Genomic DNA, 20,351 nt, shown 5'->3' with positions numbered 1-20,351 from the left:
TTGGATCTTGGGGTTTGCAAAAAAGGCCAGGCCCCTATATAAAGGGACCAAAAAAAACAAGGACTGGAAATGGACTGAGCCAATGAAGAAGGCCTTCCAAGAGCTCAGGCGAGCCTTGCTGGAAGCTCCTGCCCTTGCCCTTCCTGATCCATCTAAGCCTTTCCAATTATTTGTAGATGAAAAGCGGAGGATAAGAAAAGGGGTACTAACACAGAGATGGGGACCATGGAAGCGACCTGTAGCTTACCTTTCCAAGAGGCTGGACCCAGTGGCAGCCGGATGGCCACCTTGCCTCCGTATCATCGCAGCCACCGCGCTCTTAGTCCACGATGCTGATAAACTGACTTATGGACAGAGACTCTTGGTCTACACTCCTCATGCCATAGAGAGAGTTTTAAAGCAACCCCCAGGTAAATGGATTTCTAATGCCCGCTTGACGCACTATCAGGCCTTGCTACTTGACACCCCACGGATACATTTCCAAACGCCCTGCACTCTAAATCCGGCCACTCTTTTGCCCAATCCAGAAAAAAATAGCCCCCTCCATGATTGTGATGAGATACTGGCCGGGGTAACAGCAATGAGAAAAGACTTAACCGATACTCCACTGGATAACAGTGAGCTAAAACGGTTCACAGATGGCAGCAGTTATATAAAAGATGGACAGAGACGGGCGGGAGCCACAGTAGTAGATGACTCTGGACAGACGATATGGGCAGAGGCCCTTCCCCCGGATACCTCAGCACGAAAGGCAGAGTTAATTGCCCTGATTCAAGCATTAGAGAGAGCCAAAAAAAAAAAATAATAACTATTTTCACTGACAGTCGCTATGCTTTTGGCACGGTACACATCCAGGGCCCAATATATCGGAAACGGGGGTTTTTGACAGCTGAAGAAAAAAAATTAAAAACTTCCCTGAAATCCGTAGACTTTTAGAGGCTGTACACGTACCTGGACATCAGAAGGGTCACAGCCCCACGGCACGAGGGAATCGTGCCACAGACCTGGCAGCTCGAAAAGTAGCTGATGAAGATTTCATCACCCCTGTGTTGGCGACCGGACTTCCACCTCCAGGTATGGGAACTCTGCCCCCAACCCCTGAGTGTTCATCCACAGACCTTGGTTGGATCCAAAAACACACCAACCTTCACAAAGGTGAAGATGGATGGTGCCGAGACTCAGACGGCTACTTGATACTCCCTGCTCAGTTGGGACGGCAACTATGTGAGCATTTGCACTTGTCTGCTCATCTGGGAGCAAAGAAGACTCTGATGCTCTTTCAAACTGTGCGCCTGCGATTCCCCCGGCACCAGACAACTGTAAAGAACATAGTGCATGCTTGTAAGGCATGTCAACAGATGAGGCCAGAAAAAGGACAACACGCAGGACTGAGGTATCGGGGAGAAGGACCAGGGCAACACTGGGAAATAGATTTCACCGAGGTAAGGCCAGGCAAGTATGGTTACCGGTACTTGTTAGTCTTGGTAGATACCTTCTCAGGGTGGGTGGAGGCTTTTACTACAAAGGGAGAAACCGCGATGATAGTGGCGAAAAAGATTTTAGAAGAAATAGTTCCCAGGTTTGGCCTGCTGATGACCATCAGCTCTATAATGGACCTGTGTTCGTGAGTCAAATAGTTCAGAGCCTTGCCCTAGCCCTGGGGACCAAATGGAAGTTACATTGTGAATACAGTCCACAGAGCTCAGGGCAAGTTGAAAGAATGAATCGGCCCCTAAAAGAAACTTTAACTAAATTGGCTATAGAGACTGGCGGGGACTGGGTGACCCTCCTTCCCTTCATGCGCGTAATACTCCTTATCAACTTAATCTGACCCCATTTGAAATTCTGTATGGGAGACCTCCCCCTATATGTCCAATCTTTGAAGGAAAAAAACTATTGCCTCCCACATTGGGACAATTCCAAGAGGCCTTGATGGCCTTAAGTAAGGTGCATTCCCGTGTTTGGAAACTGCTCCAAGAACTACATGTAGGTCAAAATAAGGGAACTGTCCCCTCACATAACATTGGCCCAGGAGATTGGGTATGGGTCAAAAGGCACCAAACCAAGGCACTAGAACCCAGATGGAAGGGTCCTTATGTTCTTCTTACCACCCCCACTGCCCTAAAGGTCGACGGTATCGGGCCTTGGGTGCATTGCAACCACGTACGCCCAGCTACTTCAGCAGAGCAGGAAGACGCTAAAAAAGAATGGGAAGCGTCTCTGCACCCGTGCAACCCCCTGAGGCTGGAGCTCCGGCGTCGTCGACAGGACCAAGGCAACTCGTCTGGACCATCTTATGGATGACCATGTTACTCTGCTCCGAAGCTGCCAGCGTGAACCCGCACCAACCCGTCAGAATCACCTGGAAACTGCAAAATGGACTAACACGTGAGATGCTTAACTCCACCACCACAATACATCCACCAAATACTTGGTGGCCAGACTTATACTTTGACCTTAAGCCAGTGGTGAATACACCCTGGAAGAGGGGCAAGCTCCGAAATCATGCATTCTGGGCATGTCCAGGTGTGCCCAGGCACAACTGGAAGATCTGTGGGGGGATACAGGACTCTTATTGTAAATCTTGGGACTGCATAACTTCCAATGATGGGTCGGAGGCTCCAGGGTATAGACAGTGGGATGTAGGAAATCGGGACTTGCTTAACTTCTCGTTTGCCGGACCCATACCTCCGTACTCTGATTGGGAAAAGGATCATAACTTTGCCCAGGTAAAGATAAGGTTTAACATTGACAAAGCAAAAAAAGGGAAGGCCTTGGTCAACGGGATATCATGGGGGCTTCAGACCAGAAATGACCTGACTACTTATAACGGGATCATTGTTGTGAGTCAAGTTTTAGAACCGGTACAAATGTATAGTATCGGTCCAAACCCCGTTGAACAGGTCCACGTAACTCCCTACCCGACAACCTCCCAACCTACATCCCAGGGACCAACAAAAGACCCAGAGGCGGGCCCCCTTGTTAAACTCGGACATACAGATCCACTGTGGAAATTGGTAAAGGCAGCTTATGCTACCTTAAATCAGACCCATCCTGAGGCAACTGAATCCTGTTGGTTATGTTACAACTTAATTCCCCCTTACTACGAGGCAATAGGCCTCAATGCCTCTTACGACCTGGCCAACGGCACCGATCCTCCCCAGTGTCGATGGGAAGAATGAAAAGTAGGCCTTACAATGAGAGAGGTATGGGGAAAAGGGTTATGTATGGGCAAGGTATTATCAGAGAGGTCTCCACTGTGTGCGCATGTCATTGAGCCTACGGACTTGCCTGTAGCCAGGTGGCTAATACCACAGATGGGAGGATGGTGGGTCTGTTCACACACGGGGCTGACTCCATGCTTACACAGCTCAATCTTTGACCCCAAAGAGGAATTCTGTGTTATGGTAGCGGTCGTGCCAAAAATTCTGTACCAGCCAGAAGAAACAGTATATGATTACTGGGCCCAAAGGCTGACCTTAAGTCCTCAGGAAAGAACTTACAGAGTTAAGAGAGAACCTATTACTGCCATAACCATAGCAACTATGTTCAGTCTTGGAATAGCCGGGGCCAGAACAGGAATAACAGCCTTGTCCCTGCAAAGCCAGGGATTCAACTCCCTGAGAGCAGCCATAGATGAGGACATCACCCGTATAGAGCAATCTATTAGTCATTTGGAATCGTCTTTAACTTCCCTATCTGAAGTAGTTCTGCAAAATAGAAGAGGATTAGATCTGCTTTTTCTACAACAAGGGGGACTCTGTGCAGCCCTAGGAGAAGAGTGTTGTTTCTACGCTGATCACACAGGAATAGTCAGAGAATCTATGGCCAAAGTGAGAGGGGGACTAGCCCAACGCAAACGGGAACGTGAGGCCCAACAAGGGTGGTTCGAGTCCTGGTTTCAGCGGTCCCCTTGGTTGACCACTCTAATCTCCACATTGCTGGGGCTCTGCTAGTGCTTCTGCTGATGCTTACTTTTGGTTCCTGTATTATCAATAGACTTATAGCCTTTGTAAAAGAATGTATAAACACACTACAGCTGTTTGTGCTTCGGCAACAATATCAAACTGTGTCTCAAAACCAAGAGGAAGATTCCTCTATATGATCTAAGGACAGAGGGGAATGTTAGGGGCCAAACCCCGGCTATGACAAGCTCAGCGAGGTACACTAAGCCCAGGAATGGCTTCTGTTTCCTTAACAGAACATTCCTTGACCAAATTAGGAAGACTTCCCGTACACACCAACCAGAAAGAGACAGGTCATGCGCTCATCCTGCCTGGCCAATCATGTAACGCCAGCTACCCCTGTAACTGAGACAAAGAGCTGCCTGTATATAAGCCGCCATACCCCTTTGTTCGGGGCTCTTGTCGGATTCCACTGTGCTGGATGAGACGTGGGCCCTAGCGCGCTAGGAATAAACTCCCTCCTTGCCCTTGCATTACTGTGGTGGACTTGCTCTCGGTCGGTTCAGAGATATGGGCTCGGAGTATAACACAGACCACAGCCTGCCGTTCGGTCACTATGGGCAGTGGAGGGGTGGCCACCCAGCTGCTGGCTGATGAGGCCCTGGTGAGTCCTGCTGCCTGCCTCTCCTCCCCAGAGGCTCAGCCCACAGGTTTGGGCTTCTGCCCAGGGATGACCCTCTGACCCCCAGGCCTGCCCAGGGCCTGTGTCCCTACCTCCTGGGGGCTCTGCCCACCTGGTGCTCAGGAGTGATGCTTCCGTCCACCCTGCCCCCTTCAAACCCCGAAGCCTCTTGCCTGCCCTTGACACTGGCTTTGGTCAACCAAGGAGGTCAGGACAGCTGGGGAGTAACCGGTTGTGCCCTGGGGGCCCTTAGGAGATGCAGGAGGGCACCTGGAAAGGGAAGGTTTCAATGTGTACAAGGCTCGCTGGAACAAGACCCACACCTTTCAGCCAGCAGTCACCCCCCGGGAAGGGAGGACACCCTGGGTGCCGCACACAGGCGGGCGTCCCCGCTCTCAGTGTAAAGTTTCCTGATATTTTAATGGGTGGTACATATATGGCTGTATATTGAACTTTTCACTAAACTTGCCTTTATTCCAGAAATATCTCAATATAAAAATACGTAAATACTCTTTATAGAAAATAGGGAAAATCCAGTAACCTGTAGGTGAGACAGTATATTCACCATGGTGCTTGAACCCAGAGATAACTATGTGGATTATTTGTGTATCACTTATTGTCTTCTCTGATGATTGGTTTTTAAAATTGACCCAGAACTGGCTCTGCTATTTTTATCTTGGAGTTTTGTTGTTTTCATCCCAGTTTAATCAGTAATGATTTCCCCAGCCTTTGAAAACTTTACAGATATCACTTGTGTGGGTGCATAATCAGTGCATCTCAGGTCCATCTGGTATTGGTGGATTTGACTTCTTAAAAATCATTTTTCAATGCTGTAAGTAATGTATCATAAAAGAAAACTCCCCAAAGGCTAGGAAATACGTGACCCTCACAGAAAGCTTGGAGAGTCCAGGACTCCCCGGCGGCCCAGTGGTTAAGATTCTGTGCCCCCAGCACGGGGCACATGAGTTCGGTCCCTGGTTGGGGAAGATCCTGCACGCCATGTGGTGGAGCCAAAAAAGAAAAAACTTAGAAAATCCAGAAGAGTATCGCAGGCAGGATCAGAATTACCCTGGATTTCACCCCAGGAGGTAACCACCCTCGAATGCTGTGTCTTTCTCTCTCTGGAAACATATTGTTTCGCAAAAATATGAGTCATCCCAGCTGAGCCATTTTTTTTTCCTGCTTTTTCATCAAAGATTTCTTCCTGAACGTTTCTCTACATTGTTAAAAACTCTTTGGTAGAATCTGTCTTAATGACTCCATAGAAGTCTTATCCTGGGGCTCTACCTGGCTTACCTAATCGTTCCCCACTGTTGGACGTTTATTTGTCTCCAGTTTTTAATGGCTGTTGGGTATCTATTGTGCATGTGTGTGCGTGCTCAGCCGTGTCTGATTCTGCAGCCCCATGGACTGCAGCCCACCAGGCTCATCTATTCATGGAATTTTCCAGGCAAGAATACTGGCATGTGTTGCCATTGCCTTCTCCAGGGGGTCTGCCCAACCCAGGGATTGAACCCTCATTCTCTGCATTGGCAGGCACAGAGCCACTGCAAGTTGGATATAAGTGATTAATGGATGTATGGATAAATGGATTTAAGTGACATGATATAAGCTTTGAGCATGATAGATGAGAAATGGTGTCACAAGATCTTTTCTGAGTAACATTATATGTATATTAGTGAGGTTTGATTTTTTAAAAATGTTTATTAGCCATTTCTGTTGGGAGTTAAATGATCTATCCTGTGCTTTCCCAGTCTCCAGGAATCCTAGTATCCTTGAAGATTTTAAAGAAGTGTGTGTGAAAATATCTGTGGCAAATATACTTCCCAGCTTTGCTTTTCGTTTCTTATTTTATATTTTTTGTGCCCGAAAGCATTTCTGATTTTCAGAATTGAGTCTCTCTCCTCCTCTGGTGCCTTCCATTGTTTTTAAGCTGTGAAAGGGTTTCTCCAACCAATGCAGGTCACACACCACTTGTATTTTGTTTCTTTTTTCCCCGTTTATCATTTTGATGTTAACAGTGAACTTCTGAATCCACCTGGAATTTATTTCAGTGTCTAAATGTGTCAGTTCACTTACCTATACGTTCTGATGTGTTGTGCCTTAATACACCTGTATCAATATACACCCCACATACCACAGAATGTACAATTCTTTGGTTTATTGTATATTCACATAGTTGTGCAGCCATTACCACAGTCAATTTTAGAACACTTTCATCAGCCCAAATGGAAAGGTGTCCCGGTCGGCACTCACTCCCATCCCCTCCGTTGACCAGCCCCTGGCAACCAGTCATTTACTTTTTGTCTCTGGATTTGCTCTGAAGTTCATCCACATTTCAATATATGTCAGTGCTTCATTCCTTTTAATGGCTGGATAATATTCCACTGTGTGGTTAGACCACGTATTATTTATCCATTCACTGGTCGATAGGCATTTGGGTTGTTTCCACTTGTTGGTTATTAGGAATGCTGCAGTTCAGACATTAGTTTGAACACATGTTCTCAGTTCTCTTGGGTGTATATTTAGGAGTGGAATTGCTGGGTTGTAATGTAACTCTGCTTAACCGTCTAAGGAGCTATCAGAGTATTTTCCAAAGCAACTGCACCATGATGTCTTCATTTTCCACTTGTCTGTGATTATTGTCTTGATTTCTTCTTTTACCTACAGAATTTAGAAGGACTTGTCAACTGTTTCTGTTTCAGTATAGTGGGGCTTTTTTCTTACAGTGTTCTTTTTTCCCTAATCACATCTCCTGTAATTCTGATTTTTTAAAAAATAGAGCCTGTCTTCACCTCTGGAACTTGGGGAGGTTTTCCTTGTGGTGAATTGGTTTGTGCTGTTAGACAGGAAACCAAAACAGATGAAGCACTGGAATGAGTGCCTTGGACATGCACATGCAAACATCTCAGGTTCGACGCCTTTGGGGCTGAACTTTACTTCCAGGGAAGGCTCCTCAGCCGCCAGAGGAAAGTGGCCCCTGCTGTCTGCCCTGCAGCCCCCTCTGCTGTCAGGTGTTGGCTCTGAGACTTCCAGGACTGCCCATCGTGCACCCAGTGGACACCACCCCCGCCCCACAGCCCAAACAAAGCATGGAGGCTGCTCATAAGTATGTTATGTAGTGAGCGAGCTCGCTGAGGGGGGCATCCTAAGGGAGGACTCTGAAGACATGACTGTATTTGAAAAACTAAAGTCAATTAAAAAACAAAGGGGGCAGGAGGAAACTCTTGGAGGTGATGGATAAGCTTATGGCCTCAATTGTGGTGATGTTCCATGGGTGTACATTTTCCAAACTTATCAAGTTGTATTAACTAAATAAGTACAGATTTTCTATGTCAATCATACCTCATAAAGTGTTTTTTAAAAAAGAATTATTAGCAGGACTGGCCAAAGGACATATGGGCCAAAGAATCAAATAATAATATCACGTAATAATAACTGACTACTAATACATACATAAAATACACAAATCAAATGTCAAAATTAACGAAATCTGATCGTTGGCAGTCACTGAGAACCTCCTCCAGCCACACCAGATACTGTGCTGGAGCCACGTATGCATTCCCCCTCCCACCCCATGACGACTACGGAGGCGGACATGGTTTTTATGAAGCCCATTGAGCAAATGAAGCTCGGAGAGGTTAAGGCAGTTGCCCAAGGAAACACTGCCGTTGAGGCGTAGAGCCAGGATTTCACTGCAGGCTTCCAGGCTCCCTAGCCCACACTTTCAGCCACTGCCTGGTACTGCTGCTTTATCCAGTAGGAGTGACCCACGAGGCTGAGGGGCCCCATATGAGCCCAGAGCCCCTGGGCGGGCACATGGATCCATGACAGGACTGGCCAGGAGGCAAGGCCTCCTCTCAGGAGGTTAAGTCAGCTCAGGGTCCACAGGGTGGGGGGCTTAGAGCACTCGGGAGAGCCAGGGACCTGTGCAGTGGGTGGCAGTAACAGTAGCTGATGGTAAGTAAGCACCTCCTGTATGCTGGGCATCAAACATGGATTCACTCATTTAATCCTCATGGCCTCCTTACCCATAGATCCATTCAAGAACTGTTCATGGAGGGGCTTCCCTGGTGGCCCACTGGCTAAGACTCTGCATTCCCAAGGCCGGGGGCCTGGGTCCTTTCCCTGGTCAGGGAACTAGCGCCTGCATGCCTCAGCTAAGAGTCTGCACGCCACAACTAAAGATGTCACACACCACAACAAAGACTGAAGACCCAACACGCCCCAGCTAAGACCCCATGCAGCCAAAGAAAGAAAGAAATACAGACTTAAAAAAAAAAAAAAAAAACTATTAATTGAGTGCCTGCTATATGCCAGGCGTTGTACCAGCCACTGGAAAAATAGTAATGAGCAGGGCAGATGTATTGGTTTGCTATGGCTGCCATAGCAAAGTACCATGGAGAGGGAGGCTTCAACAACAAATGTTTTCTCACAGTTCTGGAGGCTGGAAGTCCAAAATCAAGGTGTTGGGGGACTTTCCTGGTGGTCCAGTGGTTAAGAGTCCACCTTCCAATGCAGGGGATGCGGGCGTGATCCCTGGCTGGGGAACTAAGATCCCACACGCCTCGGGTCTACTACGCCCAGGCGCCACAACTAGAGACGCTTGTGCACCACGACGAAGAGCCCACGTGCTGCGGTGAAGACCGGTGCAGCCAAACGGACAGACGGGAATAAAATAAAATTGAGGTGTTGGTGGAGCCACGCGCCTGCAGAAGGCTCTAGAGGAGGGTCCGTTTTAGGCCTTTCTCCCTCCTTGCAGTAGTTCCTGGGCTGTGGCGCCACAATTCCAGTTTTCACACTGTGTTCTCCATGTGGGTGTGTCTCTGTGCCCACATTTCCCCTTTTGATAAGGGCACCAGTCAGATTAGGGCCCACCTGCTCCAGTAGGACCTCATCTTAACCAGTGGCCCTGTTTGCAAAGAAGGTCCCGTTCTCAGGTGCTGGGGGGTAGACTTCAACACATGGATTTGGAGGGGAGGGAGCATAATTCACCCTATAACAAACACTTAGAGAAGTACCTGGTGGGTACAGGGAGACGGGTGGGAAGAATAGTACCTGGCACATAGCAACTGCCTAGGAAGTGATAGGTGTGATGTGGTGACCTACAATTGACGTCACCATCATCATCACTACCATTATTACCACAACCATCATCGTCATCACCACCATTCCCATCCTCACCACCATCACCAGCATCACGTCATCATCTACCCTGCTCAGCCACATTCATCTCATCCCCAGGGCTGTCAGCTCAGTCATAAAGGCGCTTAGGTTTCCACCTCATGAACTTCTCACCATTCCTCAATGGTCTAATCTGCCTTTCAAGCCTCAGGTCCAGGCCCAAGCTCTTCCTCCCTCCAGAATCTCCCCCAAGGCCCTGACCGCTGAGCCTCCCCCACAGACTACACTCAGTGCCACCTTTCCAAAGTCTTCCCAGATGCCCCCTGAAGCTGCCATTGCTCAGAAACTTGGAGAATTTTGTGGTACCTTCATGACAGTATTGACCAGATTGTGGGTCACTTACCGGTGTTCTCACCTGCCGCTCCTGTGAAGAACTGGTTCTTAAAGCTCCCATGTCTGTCTCCCAGCCCCTCACTCAGTGCCTACAGCTTGGTAGAGGCCCAGGCATCCTTGGAGAATGACTGGATTCCATCCAGCTTTCCGCCTTGGCTGGGGCTTCCCTGGTGACCCAGATGGTAAAGACTCTGACTGCAATGCTGGAGACCTGGGTTCGATCCCCGGGTTGGGAAGATCTCCGGGAGAAGGGAATGGCTACCCACTCCAGTGTTCTTGCCTGGAGAATTCCATGGACAGAGGAGCCTGGCGGGCTACAGCCCTTGGGGTCGCAAAGAGTCGGACACGACTGAGTGACCAACACACACACAACAATGAATATGTTGATTCACTGGGTTATGATCATTTTGCCTTTGATTCCTTCTCTGTCACTCAAGTCTGTGACTTTCTGCTCTAAACAGCCTCACATTTGTTTTATTTCTCTGTGAGAGGGCCATCCCCAAATAATGAGGCATGGAGAAAACGGAGGGGCAGGTCCTTGTTGAAATGACTTCAGATACATCCTGTGTGCCTTTCCTAAACCCTCCCGGCTTTTCCATCCATTCCTCCAGACCTCTGTAAGGAGGGCCCTGTGGCAAGTGGTTGTGGGTTTCTTCTTGCATGAGTCAGTGATATTCAGGGATGTGACTGTGGGCCTCACCCAGGAGGAGTGGCACCAGCTGGAGCCTGCTCAGAAGGGACGTGATGCTGGAGAGCCTCCAGAACCTGGTCTCGCTGGGTGAGGGGCCGCTTCGCTGAGTTACCTGCCATCAGCCTGTCACGTGAGGACTACAAAGATAAAAGATGGACAGGTGTGATGACACAGAAATCACTCTACTCAAAGCTAAAACTAAAGTTGACAGATGGTGAAATGGGGAATAATATTTACCACATGGATAGCCGTCAAAGGATTGAAAGTGAGAGAGTTAGTCACTCAGTCACGTCCAACTCTGACCACATGGGCTGTAGCCCACCAGGCTCCTCTGACCATGGGATTCTCCAGGCAAGAATACTGGAGTGGGTTGCCTATCCTTTCTCCAGGGGATATTCCCAACCCAGGGATTGAACCCAGGTCTTCCCACATTGCAGGCGGATCCTTTATCATCTGAGCCACCAGGGAAGCTCAAAGTGAAGGTGATAGTAGCTCAATCATGTCCGACTTTGTAGCCTGCCAGGTTCCTCTGTCCATGTAATTCTCCAGGCAAGAATACTGGAGTGGGTTTCCATTCCCTTCTCCAGGAGTTGTTCTCGACCCAGGGATCGAACCCAGGTCTCACATATTGCTAGGAGATTCTTGACTGTCTGAGTCACCCGAGAAACCCTAACCTTGAGAGGATTATAATTATGTAAAGAGCTCTTAAGAATAAACACGAAAAAGGCTGAATGCAATTCATAGATGTGGAAATACATGGGATCACACTTTATAAAAGATTTTTAAACCTTGTGCTTAGTTGCTCAGTCATGTCTGACTCTTTGTGATTCCATGGACTGTAGCCCACCAGGCTCCTCTGTCCATGGAATTTTTCAGACAAGAATACTGGAGTGGTTGCCATTTCCTTCTCCAGGCGATCTTCCCAACCCAGTTATCGAACCCATGTGTCCTGTGTCTTCTGCATTGCCGGTGGATTGTTTACCTGCTGAGCCATCGGGCAAGCCTCTTTAAACCTTACTAGTAGTCAAAGAACTATTCATATAAACTGAGGCAAAGAAATAGTTTTTGCTCATGAGGTACACAGAGATGGTAAAGAACAATAGCCTGAATTATGAAGTTATCAGAAAGGGACTCTGTCCTTTTAGGGGTATAATGTTGGGACAACTCTTTTGGAGGACAGCTTGGCATTATCAGCCAAATTTTCAACTATTCCATTTTTAGAGATCTATCCTTTAAGAAATCTTTCTCTGAGTGTGCAGAGTTTTCCATGGGGGAGGGGGGAAAGAAATGACCTAAATGTCCACCTATACAAGACTGACTAACGTATCAAGGTGTAGCCATATGATAGAAACCATGGTTTTCAAAGATGAGCACTCTGTAGGCAGTGACATGGAACAGTGTCCCTTGTTGTTGTTTAGTTGCTACGTTGTATTTGGCTCTTTGCAACCCCATGGACCACAGGACACCAGGCTTCCATGTCCTTCACTGTCTCTCAGAGTTTGCTCAAACTCATGTCCATCGAGTTGGTGATGCCATCCAACCATTTCATCCTCTGTCATCCCCTTCTCCTCCTGCCCCCAATCTTTACCAGCATCAGGGTCTTTTCCAGTGATTTGGCTTTTCGCATTAGGTGGCCAAAGTATTAGAGCTTCAGTTTCAGCATCAGTTCAGTTGCTCAGTCGTGTCCGACTCTTTGTGACCCCATGAATCACAGCACTCCAGGCCTCCCTGTCCATCACCAACTCCCGGAGTTCACTCAGACTCATGTCCATTGAGTCAGTGATGCCATCCAGCCATCTCATCCTCTGTCGTCCCCTCTCCTTCTGCCCCCAGTCCGTCCCAGCATCAGAGTCTTTGCCAATGAGTCAACTCTTCGGATGAGGTGGCCAAAGTACTGGAGTTTCAGCTCTAGCATCAGTCCTTCCAAAGAAATCCCAGGGCTGATCTCCTTCAGAATGGACTGGTTGGATCTCCTTGCAGTCCAAGGGACTCTCAAGAGCCTTTTCCAACACCACAATTCAAAAGCATCAATTCTTCGGCGCTCAGCCTTCTTCACAGTCCAACTCTCACATCCATACACAACCACTGGAAAAACCATAGCCTTGACTAGACGGACCTTAGTCGGCAAAGTAATGTCTTTGCTTTTGAATATGCTATCTAGGATGGTCATAACTTTTCTTCAGTTCTTCCAATGAATATTCACGGATTGATTCCCATTAGGATTGACTGGTTGATCTCGTTGAAGTCCAAGGGACTCTCAGGAGTTTGGGGGGAGGGGTGGCACGTAGCCTCGAGAGGCATCAGCATACAGAAGACACTGAACCAACGCAACATTGTGAAGCAGTCATCCTCCAATTAAAGACAAGTACCTTTTTTAAAAAGAAGAAGCTCCTTAAGTCCAGGCCGTGAAGGCCTCGCCTCACTTAGCCGAGGGGTTCTAAAATTCCAGTACTGGTGAGGCCAGGTGGCAATGTATATGCTTTTCATTGCCTCACAGAAATAAGGGCTTTTAGTGACTGTGTCCTCACACTTTTCATGACGTTGCTAAGATCTCAGTTTTTAAATGTCAGGAATGGGGCCATTACGTCTAGGATACAGAGTTCCCACTAACGGAACTCAGACTGGAAATAGAAATGAACAGGATACCTGTAGGAGGGGGTTGGAGACTCGCCTTGGCCGTGATTTGCAAGGAAGGATGGATGTGTGAAAAGAAGAGGTCTGGAGCCAGCCCACAGGGGTACCTGCGCCCCAGAACTGGGCATCTGAGGATGGGAGTGAGGGCCCCCCCCCCCCCCACGCCGGGCGCGGTGGGGAGGGATGGAGCTGGAAGACGGGGTAACCTTCACACGCCGCCAACCGCAGCTGTATTGGTATCCTTTCTAATAAAAGCTGATACTCCCAGAAGCCTAACCGGTAGGGGATGTTAAGGATGGACCTTGGAGCAACCCCTTACTCGGATTTGTGAGCCTTCTGGCCCGCCCCGTGCCCTCCTCCGAGCTCCCAAAGGAACACCCCTTGTCAGCTCCCCTCCTCGGTCGATTCTGCCCGCTCGAGCCGCGTGTCCCGCCAGCGTATTGCTATGCTTTTAGAGGCTCCGTCTGTGGCCCGCGGTTTATCTATCCCCGGGTTTGGGAAACCGCTTCCTTCCAGTACTAACCCGCGTGTTTCCTCCTCTCTTCCTTCTCCCCATGCAGACGTGGACACTTGGCCCGCAGTGAAAGAAGCGGGCCCGAAGGAGGAGATTTCGGAAGACGGACCATCCACAGAAGGGCCCGTGAGGCACGGGGCCGGGGGTGCCGCCCTGGGCGGAGCGCGCATGCAGGGTGACCGCGTGGACACGCCGCGGGGGAGCGCTCGGACCCGTCAGGGACGGCGGGGAACCTCCCGGGAGTCGGCCCCCGAGTGCCCCCCAGCGCCCCCCGGGTCGGCCATGCGGGGAAAGGGCCTCGCAGGTCACTCGGAGCTCGGGAATCCCTCCAGGCCGGACGCGGAGAAGAGCGCGTACGGCTGCAGCGAGTGCGGCAAGGCCTTCGGCCGCAGCTCGTCGCTGACGAAGCACCAGCGCATCCACACCGGCGAGAAGCCCTTCCGGTGCGACGCGTGCGGGAAGCAGTTCCTGGAGCGCTCGTCGCTGACCATCCACCTGCGCGTGCACACGGGCGAGAAGCCGTACGCCTGCGGGGACTGCGGCAAGGCCTTCAGCCAGCGCATGAACCTGACGGTGCACCAGCGCACGCACACCGGTGAGAAGCCCTACGCGTGCGGCGCTTGTGGCAAGGCCTTCCGGAAGACCTCGTCCCTCGCCCAGCACGAGCGGGTGCACACGGGCGAGAAGCCGTTCGCGTGCGGGGACTGCGGCAAGGCCTTCAGCCAGAGCATGCACTTGCTGGTGCACCGGCGCACGCACACGGGCGAGAAGCCGTACGCGTGCGGGGAGTGCGGGCGCGCCTTCAGCCAGCGCATGCACCTCACGGAGCACCGGCGCACGCACACGGGCGAGAAGCCCTACCCCTGCGGGGACTGCGGCCGCGCCTTCAACAAGAGCTCGTCGCTGACGCTGCACCGGCGCAACCACACGGGCGAGAAGCCGTACGCGTGCGGCGAGTGCGGCAAGGCCTTCAGCCAGAGCTCCTACCTGATCCAGCACCAGCGGCTGCACATCGGCGTGAAGCCCTTCGAGTGCGGCCGCTGCGGCAAGGCCTTCAGCAAGAACTCGGCCCTGACGCAGCACCAGCGCCTGCACACGGGCGAGAAGCCCTACGCCTGCCCCGTCTGCAAGAAGCACTTCACGGGCCGCTCGTCGCTGGTGGTGCACCAGGCGGGCCACACCGGCGAGAAGCCCTACGCCTGCGGCGAGTGCGGGAAGGCCTTCGGCCAGAGCGCCTACCTCATCGAGCACCAGCGCATCCACACGGGCGAGAAGCCCTACCGATGCGCGCAGTGCGGCAAGGCCTTCATCAAGAACTCCTCGCTCACCGTGCACCAGAGGATCCACACCGGGGAGAAGCCCTACGCGTGCGGCGAGTGCGGGAAGACCTTCAGCCGGAACACCAACCTCACGCGGCACCTGAGGGTCCACGTCTAGGGAGGCTGGGCGCCCCCCAGTCTGCACCAGGTGAACAGGGTCCTAGGCTCGGAGTCTCCCCCCAGATGGGCGGGGTCCTCTGCGCGGAGTCTCCGCCAGGTGGGCGTGGTCCTAACCTCGGAGTCTCCGCCAGGTGGGTGGGGTCCTTAGCGTGAACCTCCACCAAGTGGGCGGGCCCTTACCTCGGCTGTAAGCGGGGGCGCTATGACTTGGGGGCCCAGGGTGGCACAGCCCCACACAATCTTAGAATGTGGGGGTCCAGGACCGGCTCCCGCTTTACGCGCGCTCCTTGGCCCCGGCGTCCTCACCTCCGGACCAGAAGGCAAGCTCCTCCGTGCCCAGTGTACTGGGAACGCTGCGAAGCTGAATGTGGCTGGAAACCCAGGGGAGCACCAGGAACCCAGGGGGCCAGAGTTCCGACCCGAGCTCTCAGTAGATAAGCGCCGGGCTGGAGCGTTTCCAGCCTCCGGTCTTCCTTGGGTAGGGGCGTGGAGGAGGTGTCTGGATGCGAGCGTGGGGACATTTCTCCTCTTGGCACACACACCCGCGGTCTAGTCCTAACAAGGTGGTCACTGTCTGTGAGCTCCCTAAGATCTAGAGGGGGATCCTTCATCTTTCCACATCCCAGCCCCGCTGCAGTCTCGCTAAACTGTTCCGGAAGAGCTCACCCCACCCCAAGCTAATAAGCGGTAGAAGCTGGCAAGTTATTTGTGAGGGGGGAAATTTTTTTTTTTCGAGGTAGCAATAACAGTAATTGCTTCAGATGCCAAAGTTTCCCATGGTGGTCTGTTCAAATTTTTTTCATAACACTTCACGAAGGAAGTCCAACGCCATTTTAAAGGCATCAGACGAGAAAGGAACAGGGACGGTGTGTTCAGCCAAAGTCGGCTTCGGTGCTTGTGGGAGAAGGTGGGGGAGCAAGTAGCGGCAGGCCTAAGACCCCGGGTTCGATGCTGGGGTTGACGCGCTTGCGCGCCGGGGCCTCTTCTCATAGCTGGTTCTGCAGTTGAACTTGAAGGAATGTCCTCAGCTTGACCTGAAGCTTTGTGTATACACAGTTCCCCAAGTCCCCTCTTTCTGGGGCCTGTTTTGTTCGGTTGGTTGGTTTGGGGTTGTTTGTTCGGTTGGTTGGTTGGTTTTGCTGCAGGCTTGCAGGATCTCAGTTCCCCAGGCAAAGACCGAACCCAGGTTAAGGCAGTGAAAACCCAGAGCCCTAACCACTAGACCTCCAGGGAACACCAGGGCCTTTTCCACCGCTTTTGTTATTTTAATGCTCGGTGCTACTGGTCACAAATATCCTGGTGTGTCTGAATGTCCCACACTTCCTGACACCAGTGTTCATGAAGAATAAATAATTCATTCTAAGCAACCGCTTAGATCCGCTGGAGAAGGGGTAGGCTACCCACTCCAGTATTCTTGGGCTTCCCTTGTGGCTCAGCTGGTGAAGAATCCGCCTGCGATGCGGGAGACCTGGGTTCGATCCCTGGGTTGGGAAGATCCCCTGGAGAGGGGAAAGGCTACCCACTCTGGAATTCTAGCTTAGAGAATTCCATGGACTGTATGTCCACGGGGTCGCAAAGAGTCGGACATGACTGAGGAACTTTCACTTCCACTTTTTACATATCAGTAAGTGCACTTCGTGTTGCAGGTCAAAAGAGCAGCCACTCAGCCATGTATAAACATGAATAGGTTTTGAAGGTCTGGCAGGGTGTGGGCATCAGGGTGGGCTTGGTCCAGGTGCCCTGACTCACTTCGCCCACTGGCGGCCTCCTCAGACTGGCTTCCCTCACGGCTTCGTGTGGTTTCCAGCAGCTCCTCTTGACACATTTCCTCAGAAACATCCAGCTGGAGACAGGCCTCTTCCAGTCATTGGCAAAACAACAACACTTAAGTTCCTTTCAGTTGTACTCACCAGGAACTGATTATTCTGAGGAGAGGAACGCCATGTGCTGCTTGGCTTAGATCTGGGTCTCGCCCTCATCCCTGAAATAGTAGCTGGGGAAGGGGAATGAGTAGGAGTGACTGCCCAGATCAGACTGAAACCACTGGGGTCTGTTGCACCCACGTCCCGGTCAGGGAGAAGTAGGCGGCTTGTGGAAGCCAGCCCCAAGGCCACCACGCTGCTGGAGGCTAACGTTTGAAGTCGGATGGCCCCTCTGGCTTTTGCCATGACTGTGGAGTTCCGCTGCACCACAAATGTCTGTTCTGACATTTTCTTTGGAAAGCCCTCTCACTGCTGCGGTCACCGGGAGGGCCCTCAGTCCTTTCTGTCCTCTGGGCTCTCTTGACCCCGGGATGGGGGTGGAGCCCAAGAGGCTCCAGGTCACATCTCTTTGCTCTGACTTTGGTCTCCATCGGCAAGACCAGATGTCACGTGACCAGGTTTCCTGCTCGGGGCTGGGGGGTTGGTGTGTGGCCAGGAGAGTGACTTGACCCCCAGGGCAAGTGTGAGCCCTGGGTGGACACAGGCGGGCGAGCCCCGGGCGGGCACAGCTGGGCGAGCCCTGGGTGGACACAGGTGGGTGAGCACCTGCCGTGACTCAGCAGGCTCCTTGTAGCCCTCTGTGCCATAGTTCACTGTACTTTAAAATGGGGGTAGTGGGTGTCTCTGGGCTTCCCAGCTGGCTCAGTGGTAAAGAACCCTCCTGCCAATTTAGGAGACACAGGTTCTATCCCTGGGTCGAGAAGATCCCCTGGAGGAAGTAAAGGCAAGCCACTCCAGTATTCTTGCCTGGAGAACCCCATGGACAGAGGAGCCTGGCGGGCTATGGTCCGTGGGCTCGCAGAGGAACAGGACATAACTGAGCGACTCAATGAGTGGGCATCTCCGGCGTCGACAGTAGGGCAGTCGGGTGCAGCCAAGCGGCAGGCCCCGGCAGCACGGAGCTGCAGACAGCAGAGCCCCTGCCCTCGCACTCCGTCTCTCTCCCGCTCCCTCACCTCTGTTTCAGACCAAAACACCCATGCAGTCCCACTTCTTGTGGTCATTTGGGACCTCCATCCCTGGGGACGCAGGGCTGGTCAGAGCCGGCTGCCAGCCCATGAACATTCCAGCCTGGAGGAGGTGAGTGTGATCCACATCTCAGCACCCGGAGGAGAAGCAGCCTCGTGTGTCCCCTCACGTGCCTCGTGGTTCACAGCTGGCTCCCCTCAGACCTACGTGGCGGCTGGGAGATGTGGTCCAGGGGCACGTCCAGGACGAAGTGGAGATGACCATCCCTCGGGCTGCATTTGACGGCCTGTCCAGGCAGATCGTGTAGTCAGTCCCCGCAACCACTCACCTCCAGTCCCCGGCTTCTGGAGATGCCCTGGGGGTTGGCATACAGGTAGTGGCTGGGGAAAGGCAGCTGGCCGAGGCCCAGGCTTTCCTGGATACAGCAGTCTCAGCACCTCCCACTGGAGGGGTTCATGCCCCCTCCTGGTTACAAGTGGGAAATGCGATCTCTGGCAGGACTGACTCAGCAGCAGGAAGGAAAGTGAAGAGGGGATGGGGGGAGGAGGGGTCGCTGTCTCCCCTGCACCCCAAAATGCAAAGTGAGTGCTCACGCTCGCCAGTACCAGGGAGACAGCAGCCACGGTTATAAAAGGCTCAGTTTCTAGCAGTCTGGAGATGCTGTAGATTGCACATGTTCCCCTGAAATTCGAATGCTGAGACCTTAACACCCAGTGACTTCAGAACGTGACTGCATTGAAGATAAATAGGACTCTACGAGGTCATATGGCTGGGTGCTGAAACAAGGCCTTGTGTCCTCCTGAGAGAGAAACATGAGGCCGCACGGAGGCAGAGCGACAGACGCATGAAGAGGCCGCAGGAGGACCACCATCTGCAAGCCAAGGAGAGAGGCCTCCGGAGAAACCAGCCCTGCCCACACCCTGTCACAGTGTGCCATAGTCAGGAAGGAAAGTTAGTTTGCACCCTTAACTCCTGATGCCCAAATAAGAAAACGCTTCCTGTGAACCTGGAATTCAGGCAAAACCAGCTTTATCCCTGAGTTTTGCCACGCTGAGGTCTGAGGGTCTTGGGGCTTCCCTGGTGGCCCCATGGTCAAGACTCCATGCTGCCACTGCAGTTGGCAAAGATTCAGTCCCTGGTCGGGGAACTAAGATACCGCAGTCAGAGGAGAGAGAGATCTGATGATCTGTCACGAACTTTTGACCTTGTTAATCATTGTAACAAAATTAGTAGGTTTTCGGCTCTTCCCTGATGGTCCAGTGGTTAAGACTCCATGCTTCCAGTGCAGGGGGCGTGGGTTTGATCCACGGTCAGGGAACTAAGATCCCACGTGCCCTGTGGCATGGCAAAAAAAAAAATTTCTTTTTTAAATCTTACCCAGTTCAAATCCCACATAATTTGAGTCTAATCCTAATGAAAGATGGTTGGCACGTTTATTCACCAACTAAAATGATACAAAAATAACAGTTTACACAATCATTTGCAAGTATGGATTTTTGAGGTTTTTTAAATTGCAACAGGCTCCTTGTCATTTCAAAAAGTGCCTCTAAAAAGGTCCTGATTTCAAATGTTTATAATTCAAGGTAGCATAAAATATACGCCTGATGTGTTTATATAAATTACAATAATATCCTTCTTGCAGTTCCCACCTCACAAGATCAAAACGAAGCTTCGTCAGTAAGTTACATATAAGTTATATAGGGGCTTTCCTGATGGCTCAGTAGTAAAGAATCCACCTGCAGTGCAGAAGATATGGTTTCGATCCCTGGTTCTGGAAGATCCCCTGGAGAAGGAAATGGTAACCCACTCCAGTATCCTTGCCTGGGAAATCCCATGAACAGAGGAGCTTGACGAGCTACGGTCCATGGGGTCACAGAGAATCAGACACGACTTAGCGACTGAGTGCGCGCGCACGCACACACACACACACGTACTCACGCACGCACACACACGTACTCACGCACGCACACACACACATGTATTCACGCACGCACACACATATGTACTCATCGAGCATT

At 51.4% G+C, this 20,351-nt stretch overlaps 2 protein-coding genes across 2 annotated transcripts in view; one reads left to right on the top strand and one right to left on the bottom strand.

Annotated features, from left to right (window-relative positions):
- Positions 1 to 20,351, bottom strand: part of LOC128062818 (zinc finger protein 850-like) — a 782,010-nt gene that overhangs the window by 716,466 nt on the left and 45,193 nt on the right. The gene's annotated exons all lie outside the window — the stretch shown is intronic.
- Positions 1 to 20,351, top strand: part of LOC128062819 (zinc finger protein 28 homolog) — a 148,776-nt gene that overhangs the window by 121,787 nt on the left and 6,638 nt on the right. The window contains exon 16 of the mRNA XM_052655255.1: positions 14,309 to 15,410. Coding sequence (XP_052511215.1) covers positions 14,309 to 15,380 — 1,072 coding nt within the window. The 3' untranslated portion in view covers positions 15,381 to 15,410. The remainder of the gene's footprint in view (positions 1 to 14,308; positions 15,411 to 20,351) is intronic.

This window comes from Budorcas taxicolor, chromosome 18 (assembly GCF_023091745.1).
Source record: "Budorcas taxicolor isolate Tak-1 chromosome 18, Takin1.1, whole genome shotgun sequence".
Lineage (NCBI taxonomy): Eukaryota > Metazoa > Chordata > Mammalia > Artiodactyla > Bovidae > Budorcas > Budorcas taxicolor.
The sequence above is the reverse complement of the archived record's forward strand: the minus strand, read 5'-3'. Positions and strand labels throughout refer to the sequence as shown.